Below are 13,466 nucleotides of genomic sequence, written 5' to 3'. Positions count from 1 at the left end.
AAACTGCCCAAATGCCCATCAACTAAGGAAGAGATAGACAAATGGGTATATTCATGCAATGGAGCATAATTCAACCATTAAAAGAAAAGAAACTCCCATATATGCCATAAGGTGGATGAGTCTGGAAAACATTTTGCTAAGTGAAAGCAGTCAGACATAAAAGGCCACATGTATGATTCCATTTATATGAAAGATCCAGAATAGGCCAATTCATAGAGACAGAAAGTAGATTGCCAGGGGACAGAGAGTGAATGCTGATGGGTACGGAGTTTCTTTTGGGAGTGATAAAAATGTTGTAGGATTAGATACTGGTGATTGTTGCACAACTTTGGAATATATACTAAAAACTGATACATTGTATACTTTAAAAGGATGAGCTTTATGGTATGTTCATATCCCAATAAAAGTATTATTGAAAAAAAGTACTTCAGGCTTTACACCCGTGTTTTTCATATGCTACATTTCATAGTAGCGTTAATCCTTGACATTTTGCAAACTTGAAAGTTCCTGCTTTAGTAATATTTTTTATTCTTGGCATTAACTATAATTGTTACATGATACTTTTCTAAATTGATAACATAGCTTATCATGGCAATTTTTTTGGCTATATCAGTTGTTTGATATGTCATTTAACATCCATGCCAAAGTTAGGGATATAGTTGCACTTTTTTTTTTTTTTAGCACTATTACCACTAATTAATGAATATTCTGATGCTGCTGTATTTATAGATTTGAAATTATGGTGAATTTAAGTTAATAAAATAATTACTAAAACTAAAGTTTACGTGATCTGTATACTTAAAAAGGATGTGTAGATTTCTGTTTACCAAAGTAATGGCAGTTTGTAATTCACTGTTGCTGCCAGCTTTGACATTTTAAAATTTACTAAAATCAGTATAAATACTTTTGTATTTGTGCTATTTGAGTTTTTGTGCACAAAGTAGGATAAATTTATGTGTAAAAGCAAAGTATGTCAGTGCTGCAAATACTGAAGAGTAAAGTGATATGGCTTGTGCTTTTTAAAAATATTTGACCATTAGAAAATTATAAAACATCAGGAAAATGTTACTTTTGTTTATTTGATTTTATTTTATTTATTTTATTTTTTTTTTTACAGTTAGGTGGTGATTTGTGTGTAACATGATTTAGCACAGTAAAAAGAGAATCTTAGGACTCCTTTTCAGTGTCCACTGGGAAAGGATTAAGTGTTTGGAATATTCCAACTTTATATAGGTACTGACAGCTGGAGATGATGGAATATATTCACAAGGCTAAATTTGAAACACTTTGAGGACAGTGTGTGTGCAAAGGGTTCAAGGCCTGGCTCTGAAATCATTTGGATCTTTGTGGGGCTTCTGTTTACTTACCTGTTAAATGAGTAGGATGGATTAAAGTTCTGTGAATGTATTTAAATCAGAAACCCCTTTTTAAAAAAAGTCTTTTCTAATATTTATTTTTGAGAGAGAGAGACAGAGTGTGAGTGAGGGAGGGGCAGAGAGAGAGGGAGACAGAATCTGAAGCAGCCTCCAGGCTCTGAGCTGTTGGCACAGAGCCTGACGCGGGGCTCGAACCCACAAACCGTGAGAACATGACCTGAGCTGAAGTTGGACACTTAGCCGACTGAGCCACCCAGGTGCCCCCAATCCGAAACATTTTTAACCTTCAAAATTTTATTTGATCCTTTCGGTAGAGTCTGAGAAATATTAATACTATACTGTATTTAATATTGTATATTATTTAAATTTGCTTGCTCTCTTCAGGCCTGTTTGGCTAGGGCAAATGAGCCTATGAGTTTCTAAACTAATGCTTGGAGAAAGTGGAGAAATAAGGCAGTCTGGATCCCAAAATGATTTAGCTGCTGGGTAAATAAGAGTACAGAGTTAGAATAAACTTGCTCTGATATCTAGGGACTTCAATTTCCAGTCAGATGTATTAAGTGCCTTTTTAAGGCCACGTTTGTTTTAAAATTTTCTTAATGTTTTTATTAATTTTTGAGAGACAGAGAGAGAGCACAAGCAGGGGAGGGGCAGAGAGAGAGGGAGACACAGAATCCGAAGCAGGCTCCAGGCTCTGAGTTGACAGCACAGAGCCTGATGACACAGGGCTTGAACTTAACAAACTGTGAGATCACGACCTGAGCCGAAGTCAGATGCTTAACCGACTGAGCCACCCAGGCACCCCTAAAGCCAGTTTTTATGCTGTCGTATTCAACTTTCTCTTTAAGGAAAGGTGAATTTTGTATCTGTCTATAGTGTGACTGTCTTGGTTTCTAATTTGAAAAAGACACATGCAAACATGTTTGCCACTGAACATACACCATTTGTGAGACATTTTGGTGCTATGTCTCCATTTTGTGGTCGAAAATCTGGATGATTTAAAAATAATCTTAGTTTTTACTTCAGATTGTAAATTCTGGGTTCAGAATTGTTTTCATTAATTTTCTGTGTTGTTCCTTGCTTGCCTATTGGTGTGCTTTATGAATGTACTTTTAAATGCAAGCAGTTTACTCCTGAAATGTAATTAGAAAGTTGTTGGATTATTGTTTATTTATTTAAAAATAATAGGTTTAGGCTAGATTTTTGGAAAATATGTGTTTACATTCAACAGATTTTGATAAAAGTGAATATTTTAAATATTTATTGAAGTTTGTTTTTAAAAAATTGAAATGGCAATTGTATGTGGTAGTCATACACGTAAACTTTAATTTTTGCAGAAGAAGTACATATAACCACTTAAGCAGCTGGTTGACAGATGCAAGGAATCTCACCAATCCAAATACTGTAAGTTGAATAACCTTTGTTCTACAGAAAATTTGAGAACTACACTAACCCTGAAAGGAAAGTTATTTGTTAATAGGATTTTTGTATTTGAGTACTAAGAATGAGAGAATATTTTATTTTTAAATTAATTAAAGAGAAGTTAACCTTTTTTTTTTCAGTAGTAATTACTCTAGGTTTTGTATTTATACTTGGTTTTTGTTCATGTTTGTGGTTAAAAAAAAGATGTTATGAATGGAGTGGTGACCTCCTGTGAGGTGGAGACTATGAAATCTGAAACAATCACTTTGAAAGGGATGTGCATTTGTTTCATAAAATCTTACCATTAGAAGAAACTGGGAAAAATATAAAGGGTCTCTATTTTTTCTTTTTTTTTGTCCCCAAGATTTTATTTAAATTCAAATTAGTTGACTTATAGTGTAGTATTGATTTCAGGTGTAGAATTCAATGGATCGTCACTTACATACAACACCCAGTGCTCTTAACAAGTGCCTTAGTGCCCATCACCCATCTAGCCCATCTCCATCCACCTCCCTCCATCAACCCTCAGTTTGTTCTCTATAGTTAAGAGCCTCTTAAGTATTTGCCTCTCTCTCTGGTTTTACCTTAATTTTTTTTCCCTTCCGCTATGTTCCTCTGTTACATTTCATCTTCTTTGTTTCTGGATCTCTATTATTTCTTAACAACTGCTTGTGAATCTACAATTATCTCAGTAAAATTTCAATTAAAGATAAAAGAGTTCTACATGCTTTAAAAAATTAGTTTTTTAATTAAAAAAATTTTTTTACCAAAAAAATCTCAACTATACTTAAATATTAAAAAGTAAATTCAAAAAGTAAGCATTATTGTGCTATATTTTCAAACTGCAAATTAAAAAAACTTTTTTTGAAAGAGAACATGAGCTGGGGAGGGGCCGAGGGAAAAGGAGAGAGAATCTTAACCACTGGGTGTGGAGTCTGACTCGGTCTCAATCTCATGACCCTGGGATCATGACCTGAGCTGAAATCAAGAGTCAGATGCTTATCTGACTGAGTCACCCAGGCACTGTAAAAAAATTTTTTTCTTTTTAAAATGAAAATAAAAATCAGCTTAGCCAGAGTGAGAAGATACTGAGATTTTAAAGGCCAACTACCAGGCTAGACTCTGTAGTAGCCAAAGATAAAGGTGCATCTTGGCCCACGGAATGTTATGGTCTAGTAAGGAGATAGCTGTGTGTATGTGTTTAACTGTGCTGAAAAGCAGAGTGAAATAGGAGTTGGAGCAACTGGTGTGTGTGTTGCTGGAAGTGCTCCAGATAAGCAGTGCTGTCTGGAGAATCCACCTTTACAGAGAAAGTGATGTTTGAACTGGGACTGTAGAGGTGAATAAGGCTTCCAGGAATAGGTGAGGAAAGGCCGTGAGCTGTGACTGACTCTGAGCTTCTTCAGAATAAGGCCTGTGTCTTACTTGGCTTTGTTATCAGTGGTAAGATTGGCTTTTTTTTTTTTTTTTTTTTTTAATCAAGGAACAGCAAGCAATTGGTGGAACTGAAAGTTAATGTCATTTGCCTTTTATGTCAAGGACTGTGCCTGGAATTTTCATATCAATTATCATTTTAAACCCACTGTAGGTATACATACAAAGCTATAGATAAATGTTCATAACAGCTTTATTTACAATAATGGGAAACAACCTAGATGGCCATCAGTAGGTGAGTGGTTAACCCATCTGGTGTATTCATACTACAGAATACTCCTCAGTGAAACAAAGGAATGAACTATTGATGCATATAGCAATTTAGATGGCTCTCAAGGACATTATGCTGAGTGAAAAAAGTCAATTTAAAAAATTACATTTTGAATGACTCCATTTATAAAACACTCTCAAAAAGACAGAATTGTTGCCAGGAGTTCACAGATGGGGGTGAAGGCTATGAGTGGTGTGGGATGACTATAAAAAGGGCAGCACAGAGAATTTCCTTTGTAGTGATGGAACAGTTCTGTATCCTGATAGTGGTGACACAGATCTGTACCTGCAATAAAATTGCATAGAACTGTGCACACACATGAGAGTGTACAGATGGTGAAATTGAGTGCACCAGTGTCACTTCCCTGGTTTTGAAAGTCTGTAAGATGCTACTGTTGAGGAAGCTTGGTGAAGGGTCTTTAGAATCTCTACTTTTGTAAGCTTCCTAGTTATTTCAAGAAAAATGTTAAAAAGAAAAAAAAAACCTCATTGTAGAGGGTTCTTAGAGGAGTATAGTGACAAGTTAGGCATGTCTTTCCTGTCTTATTTATGCCTCTTTAAATTTTACCACATCTTCAGAAGAAAGTGTTAATGGAGGAAAAACTTTGCTCTACCTTTCAAGATTCTTCTGGTTGGTCTAAGAAATAAATTGACAGAGTTGTTAAAAGTTTCTGGAGGTTGAGTTGGTACCCTCTCCCTGGTACTGAGAGGGAAATACCCTTACAAATGGAGATTTTTCTAAGTGTAAATGTCTCTTAAGGTAAAGGGTAACTTTGCGTTTTCAGAGCTTTACCTCTGTCTGGTGTTTCTTAAAAATAAACTAGCTTAAGATAATTAATATTCCAAAGAGGCCTATCTTGAGGTGGCAAAATTTGCTCCCCTACAAAAGAAAATCTCTTAAGGTCCAGCTCAAATGTTACATTTTCTATAAAGTTGCCTTCAATTTCTGTATGGAGTTCCATACCTTCCCATCTTGTCTGGTATATTTTGTATCTCTGTCTTGTTAGCATGCTACTTTCATGTCTCCTTTCAGGATGATAGGTAAAGCACGGCTTGGAACTTCTTAAGGAATTGGGAGAGGAGGCAGCGTTTCCATTCAGCTAGCATTTAAAATAATTTCTTGAATTATCTTTTATTTTTAAAAACAGCTTTACTGAGATAAAATTAGCATAATTACCCATTTAAGGTGTGCAATTCAATTTTTTTTTTAAATATTAGAGAGCACACACACATGCATATGTAGGTACATGAGCTGGGGAGGGGCAGAGAGAGGACCCCAAGCAGGCCCTGCACTGTTAGTACAGAGCCTGACACAGGGCTCCATCTCCCAGACTCTGAGTGAGGTCATGACCTGAGCCAAAATCAAGAGTTGGATGCTTAACTGACTGAGCCATCCAGGCACCCTGGTGTGGTTTTTTTTTTGTTTTGTTTTTAAGTTTATTTATTTTGAGAGAGAGAGGGAGAGAGAGAGAGAGAGCGCGCGCGCATGTGCAGGGGAGGGGCAGAGAGAGGGGGAGAGAATCCCAAGCAGGCTCCATGGCTGTTAGTGCAGAGCCCGATGTGGGGCTTGAACTCATGAGCCATGAGATCCTGGCCTGAGCTGAAATCAAGAGTCAGAGGTTTAATCGACTGAGCCACCCAGGTGCCGCACCCTGGTTTTTTTTTTTTTTTTTTTTTTTTTTAACTGAAATATAGTTGACATACAAAACATTTCTTGTTTTGAGTACTTGTCTTATAATGGCTCTGTATTAGGCCACCATGACTTTATCAGCCTTGATTTTTTTTTTTAAGCTGATTTCCTTTTTTAAGTGTTCTTACCTTATTCTTTAAAAGACTGACTCCATGTGAAAATCTTTCCCTCTTTAGTGGGCCCTTGTCCACACTGATTGAAAAATGCTCACATTTGTTACACTGCTTAAGTGTTCTTGCTCAAGGTTTACAGTCAGATCACAGTGGTTCTTCAGTTCGTTAGACATTGTGTTTTAGAAACAGGAGAGCCAGGTGCTGCAGTGTCACATGAGAAAAAGTTAATGGTGGAAATCACTTTTGGTGGAAACCATCCATTCCTGTCTGCATCTGGATTACCACATCTGTTTGGAAGGGAAAGGAAGAGGGGATCACTCGTTAGTATGAAATAAGGTTATATATGGACAGAGACAGTTTATCCATAAATGCCTCCCCGCCCTCCCAAAGCACCATAACGATCAAAGCTCTGTTTCCAAGGCTGTAGACTTTTTTCTTAGAGCTTTTCAGAGCTGCCTTTAACTTTGGCCTGACTTCACCTGTATAAATGATTCCAAACTGAGTATAGATAAGTGTGTGTATTTTGCCTTGGATTTGAACTTGTCTGCATGTGTGTCCCCCCACTCCCTCTTCCCACCACCACTGTTCCCCACAGAACACAGACATTTGTTATTTGCTACAAATGTAGTCCTGCCTAGGGCTAGCTAGTGTAAGGACAGTTTTTGAAGGTCACAGTTTGGGTTTTCTGCCTTGGTTCTAATATCTTCCTCCCCCAAACGTTGACAAATTCCTTTGCCTTATTTGAGCATTGATTTCCTTACCTATAGCCTGAAGGAGTTGAACTAGTAGTTTAACTTTTTGAGGGTCCTAGAAACTTTAGAAAATCTGATGAAAACCTTGAGCATTCTCTTCCAGGGAATGTACTTGTTGACAACATTCTGTGCTTAATTTCAGCGCATTCGCAGATCCCTGGGAGCTTGTCCGTGACCCCTTTAGTAAGCTTACTCAGATAAGTCATAACCTTTGGCCTAGACCAGTTGTGCCTCATGGACTGTTTTGTTTTTGAATGGCTTGCACACCTGAAAAATCTACTCTTTGCCCTTTATAGACAGTTTGTCAGCCCGTGGCCTAGATAATTGCTGAGATCCCTGTTAATAGTACTGACTTAATGATTTTTCATATGTGTCTGCTAGATGAGAGTGCTGGTACTTGGGTGTCCTTTTTAGGCCCCTGTGTTTTTTCTGTCAAGGTTTTTGGATTTCAGAAATTTAATGGTTGATTTAAATGGTTGCTTTTATTTTAAGATGTCTTTCTTTTGGTCACAAATTAGGTAATAATTCTCATAGGAAATAAAGCAGATTTGGAGGCCCAGAGAGATGTAACATATGAAGAAGCCAAACAGTTTGCTGAAGAAAATGGTGGGTTTCTTTTAAGATTTTTAATGGTGGTTTTGGTTCACACGTAGAATTTCTAAGGAAGGGTGGGATTTTGATACTGCAGATTATGTGACTTTTTTTTTTTTTTTTTTTTTTTTAATGGCAACTGCTTACATTTCCAGAGTGAGGAAATAAAATGTTTCTATTTGACATTCGTGTTTTCCATGTTGGGGGTAGTGCAGGTATTTAATAACAAATATAAAGATTCCCTGCCATCTCAAGCTAACATGTGTTGTTTCATAAAATACTATGATAGGAGTACTGATAGCTGATGGGAAGCTTTTATTCATGGGAAAGTTTTATTCAAGTGTTATTGAAGATAATCCCCTTTTGAGTTAATTTGAAATGTCTTAATCATAAGTCTGAATTTTATTTTTAGGCTTATTGTTCCTTGAAGCAAGTGCAAAAACGTACGTATGGCTAAAATTAATCATTTTCAGTTATGTTTAATTACATTCAAACTTCTCAAAGTAGAACCACACATATGGAAAATGGATTCTAATATATTTGCATGTAATAACGCTTATGGTGGGAAGAATAGTAAGCACACATCCCTTTGTTTCCTGTTTCACATTTAAAAGTAATATTTTTTGTTAACTTTGCCTAAAAGATTGTACCTTGATTATTCCCGTTGGTAATCCAGGTTAATAAATGAAGTTGTGTTAGCATTTCAAAAGCGTTTGACTTTCACAACTGAGGTTGAGTTTGGCATCTTAGACTCAAGCTTGGTTAATGTGTTCATTTAATACTGCTGATTAAAAAGCATGACCTAAGGAAACAATGTCTAAGAATAATTAGAAGCATAATTAATTTTCTGATTGTTACTCCGTGTCCATTATTGAACCCCAGGCCTCCCATCTTCATTTATTAAGTCAAACATCTCTTGCTGGTGAGAAGCTAGCCCCTTTGTTCAGTGCCATCTGTATTGTTAGTATTAAGAGAACTGAAGTGTGAACATAGCCGAGCATGAATATATCACCATCACATGATAAAAACAGTATAGTTGGTGCTTGGCTAATCAGACCATACAAATCCTGGAATCCTGTTCTGCATGTTTTGAGATGTTTGTGTTTGGAATGCCTTCTCACAGTTACAAAACTGGCTCTTCGTTTTCATTATATATTAGTGTATAACATTTTAACGATTAGAACGTACCCTGTTATCCAGTTGGGGCTTGTAGAAACAGCTCTTGGTACCGCGTTCACGTGCTTTTCCACAGAAATTATTTCCCCACATTGCTCTCCTTAGCTCAGTCTTTGGTAATCTCTTGTTAGATGACAGTGGCTAAGTTGAAGACATCATGGCAGTTGACTAAAGGTTAGCAAAAGTGCATCATGTCTAATCTTTCGTGGAGAGCTGTGATTCTTGAATAAAGTTGTCGATTGCCTCTCAGGGGAGAGAATGTAGAAGATGCTTTCCTTGAAGCTGCCAAGAAAATCTATCAGAACATTCAGGATGGAAGCCTGGATCTGAATGCTGCTGAGTCCGGTGTACAACACAAGCCTTCAGCCCCGCAGGGAGGCCGGCTAACCAGTGAACCCCAACCCCAGAGAGAAGGCTGCGGCTGCTAGTGACCTCTTTGCCGTAGCTCCCGTGTGACCTTTCACCTGTCTGTTGGAAGCAGTACTTTTTACTGCCTCATTGTCTTCTGTACATCTTACTGGGTTTAATTAAAAAAAAAAAAAAAAAAAGGAAAAAACAACTCTGTTGTAAAAACAGTTTAACACAATACTAAACTGCTAAACAACTAGGTGTAATCAGGTTATCAAAGGCAAGTAGAGTAATAAATCTCTCCTGCATGGTAAATCTAGACTTTTTTTTCCCCCTTGATCGTCCTCGTGATAGGTATGTCACCAGTACATGATTTAAACTGAGCACTGATGCTGGACTTAAATGATTTTTATCCTTCCCTCTTTTTGGCAAGGCTTTGTCTTACTGTATGGTTTAATTTGATGATATCTTAAGCCTTTCTCCCCATCTTTAACTGTTCAAGTATGTCTGTTGTAACCAGTAAGTTTATTGCTGTGAAATGACTTCTGATGATAGAGAATGGGCTCTATAACTGCTTTTGTTTTGTTTTCGTTGGATAAATTTTCTGTCGTGTGGGTGGCATTTTTCTCGTGGAGGTTTGCTTCTGTCTTAGCCTTGCACAGGGAAATATCCACTTATCTTTTCTCGTGCTTAATTAATAGCTTTATCTTTTTTTTTTTACACCATTTTATCCTTTTCTCTTTAGCAGAAAGTAAATATGTATAAAATTTGAAGGAACCGAACTAACAATACATTCTGTGTATATTATTTTAATGAAGAAAATAAATTGATTACTGGCATTGGAACAGTATAAAATACCAGTTTGTACAGTATGACCTATATGTGACCATGTTACTCCCTTCCATTTCACACAAGGAAATAGACACAACTGCAGTTCACAGGTAATACTGGCTTCACCCTCTGGTGCTGGCAGTGTTTGGGGACACAATGCTGGAAGGAGCTCCTAGCACGAGAGGATTAACACTAGCAGATTCTGTTCCATCTTTGCACCGTGGCTTACCTGCTGATTTTCTTAACTGTTCTTGTGCAATCGACAATGTGCTAACCTGCTTTTCTCTTTGTAAACGTTTTGCATTACAGGCTGCATTTCTTGCCTTACTGTATAGAAAAAGAAAAAAGGCTGGGTTTATTATTGCACATTTTAAGCTTTTATACCTTTATCTTCTTGGAATGGTGAGATTGTGGACCGGACAGTCAGAACCGCAGGTCTGCTGTTAAGGGATTTTAAATTGTGCATTTTTAACACTACAGTGAGATAATTTAAGGTATCCCTTGTGTTCTTAGTATAAGGGGCTATTTTATGTCATGGGGGCATAAATTGTTTTGTAAAAGGGAAAGTGTTTCTAACGGTGTTTCAGTGTTTGCGCCAGTGTTTGCACCGATCCGATCCGAAGTAAGTTATTACTTTGCACTGGGTGGTTTGGCCACTGAAAGAATACTGTGTTGCAAGGGAAACGATCTCTTTGGACAACAAACTTCTGTTTCACCAGGTTCTTTACTTCTTTTGATTGATTTCTGATGGAGTTTATGGTTCAGACTGAGAATTGAGGTTATTTGAAGTAGGATAGGTAAACCTTAGTGTATTATCTAAAATCACTCAGCTCACCTGCTGTGTTTAAAATACACATTTTAAATCCCTCTTTACAGACACTAAAGTAAAAATAAAAAATATGACTTTCTGGGTTGTAAACATGTGGTAGTACTGGAGTATTGTATAGTCAATGTTAAATAAAAGCCAAAACTGGAATGTGCAGAAAATAGGATTGGGTTAATTTGTGGACTCATCTTTATTTTTGTCTTCGTTGAACTTTTTTAAAAACAAGATTCCTGGAGTAGATTGGTATATTCTGTTAAAGACCTAAAAGTGACCCATTTTGCTTACCCTGTTGCTTCACAAGGGACTTGCCCAGGGACCATGACCTGCTGGTGTGTGTATATATTTTCAAAAACAAAACCAACCACCCACCCATTGGGATATAAGGTAGCAATCACAAACTAAAGACTGTGGCTTGTTTAGGTGCAATACCCTGATTCCCAAAGTTAGTTACAGTGGGTCTTATTGTTTTTGTGACAGGATTTATTCAGACTGCTGTACTCTTCATTTGATGTAACAAAATGCTATTAATCTAAATATTTGTAAATAAAGTACCTGTATCTAGATTAAATTAAAATGGTTTGCATTATTTTCTGAATTACAATAGGATTTCGTATTTTCTTCAGGCAAACAGTTATCTGGCAGAAGCTGTCAGTTTTTATTGCAGAACTGTCCTTGTATAAAGAGAAGTCTGTGTATATAGCGTATAAATCCACATCGCTTAGTAATTGACCTACATTTTTATTCTTGTGTTCAGATCACACTTGCAGTGTTTAAGTTGACTTTTTTCAGCGTGAGATCGGCACCCTTGGCGCCTGATAGTGTTCTCCCTTGACTGTACTTGGGGCCAAATTCTGTTATTTGCATGTGTAACCCCCTATAATAAACTTGGGTGCTCAAAAACAGAAGAGCAAATTGTCATATTGTAACACACGTGTGCCAGACACTGGGCAAGTAGAGAGAGTGAAGTTCTTTTAATCTTTAATCCAGGAGAGCTCACTACCTCTGTGGTCACCCGGTTCTCTGGGTTGTTAACCGTGCACCTATGAGGAGCCCCTCTTGATGAGTACTTGGTGCTCAGTACTCTTTATGGGTTAGACTTTCCAGTACAATATTCAGGTGTTTTTCAGGGATAATAAAGTGTTTGATGCAGTAACCTCGATTAAAAAAAAAAAAAAAAATTTCTGGTGGTGATGTTCATGTCCTACTAGAGGTAGTAAAGTTTCTTTGGAAAGCTGTCTTTTGGAACCAGGTGTTTGGCTTCATACATTGATTACCTCACCTAATTCCAGACTATAGTTTTGAGAACTCTTTTGCTCACATATCCATTGTTTCAAGTGTGATCTTTTTAGAAAGCTGTGTGGTTCAATTCACTCCTTCTTAAACCGAAGAACATGGGAATAGAGAGGGTTCACGTGGCAGTTTAGAAAGAAGAATGGGAAAATGTGTCCCTGAAGGATTTCAGTAGAATTGTGCAGAGGCCTGACTTCAAAGCATTTTGCGAAGACTTGTGAAAATGAAACAAGAATGTAATTACAAAAGACACCACCAAATCCATTTTTATTTTGGAAGTAGATGCCTTTTAGAACTTTGAGTGTTAATAGATTTTATGCCACTTTCATTATCTTTATTGTAATTATGTCTATCCCATATCTTACTGGTCCAGGTCTGGCCAAACACCGTGGGCATAACAAACCTCTGTGAGTGGTGAGGGGTTACTGCACTGCACTGTTCTGTACTGTTCTGGTTCAGAAGCTGTCTACGGGCCTAGAAAATAGTCCTTGGCAGTATTTTAAAACCTCATCTATAACCTGTAGTTTCGTACTTCACCTAACCATGAGGGTGATTCTGTTGCCACGTGGTTTTTTGTGACAGGAGTTGCTATTCTTGTTCTGAAATGATGTATTTGTAGATCATGGAGTCGAGCCATTAATTATAGTAGTTCAAAACCTTAAAAGTCTGAACACAATTTGAATTTACCACTGGGTCAGATTCTACTAATTTTCCACCAAAGAATATTTTTGGTTGAGAAAAAGCACCCGAAGTGTAGTTTTATAATAGATTTCCATATGGTGTATGTTCATTGACAGATACAACATACTTCAGGCAAAAGATGGAAAACCATTTGGAAGATGGCCGTTTTCTTGGAGTTAAGATACAAATTTGATGGCTTTACTGTAGATCTACGAAATGTAAAGTCACATGACAGACTATTTTATCTTTTATTTTCATATGAAAATAGATTTTAAGCAAAATCCAAAAATAAAATTTGACACTATAAATGAAGGGCTTGAGTACATTGTTTTTTTCTCTACGTAGCTAGAATTTCACCAGTTTATAGCTTACAATTTGCAATTACAATCAGCGGTAGTTTTATGGCAACACATTCAAAGATAAAAAAAACCAAAACCCTCAGCCGTCTAGGACCCTGGTTTAAGTTGTACACAACGATTCCCATATGTACATGTGATTTACAAAAACCCTGGCATTTAACGATACAGGTGGGGTAAGCTACAGTGGAGGTGCAGCATCTGAGTTCACTGGATCTTGATAAAAACCAAGCGGCACTCCAGTTACGAAGTGAGGTAGAGAAGGTATTTCCTCAGATAGGTTTCCGCATCTGGCTGAACAGTTCTCTTC

General features: G+C 37.1%; 2 protein-coding genes across 6 annotated transcripts in view; one reads left to right on the top strand and one right to left on the bottom strand.

Moving 5' to 3' along the window:
• Positions 1 to 13,235, top strand: part of RAB14 (RAB14, member RAS oncogene family) — a 26,962-nt gene extending 13,727 nt beyond the window's left edge. Inside the window, exons 5-8 of the mRNA XM_047068871.1 lie at positions 2,714 to 2,780; positions 7,576 to 7,663; positions 8,061 to 8,091; positions 9,075 to 13,235. Coding sequence (XP_046924827.1) covers positions 2,714 to 2,780; positions 7,576 to 7,663; positions 8,061 to 8,091; positions 9,075 to 9,252 — 364 coding nt within the window. The 3' untranslated portion in view covers positions 9,253 to 13,235. The remainder of the gene's footprint in view (positions 1 to 2,713; positions 2,781 to 7,575; positions 7,664 to 8,060; positions 8,092 to 9,074) is intronic.
• CNTRL (centriolin) overlaps positions 13,035 to 13,466 on the bottom strand; it is an 85,037-nt gene continuing 84,605 nt past the window's right edge. For all 5 annotated transcript variants that reach the window (XM_047068826.1, XM_047068851.1, XM_047068841.1 and 2 more), the window contains one exon: positions 13,035 to 13,466. The gene's annotated coding sequence lies outside the window, so the exon portion shown is untranslated.

This window comes from Lynx rufus, unplaced genomic scaffold (assembly GCF_022079265.1).
Source record: "Lynx rufus isolate CCGP_SWC_20201006 ecotype Redwood Valley unplaced genomic scaffold, mLynRuf1.p SCAF_10, whole genome shotgun sequence".
NCBI lineage: Eukaryota > Metazoa > Chordata > Mammalia > Carnivora > Felidae > Lynx > Lynx rufus.
Note: the sequence above shows the minus strand (reverse complement) of the source record. Positions and strands in the feature narration are given on the sequence as shown.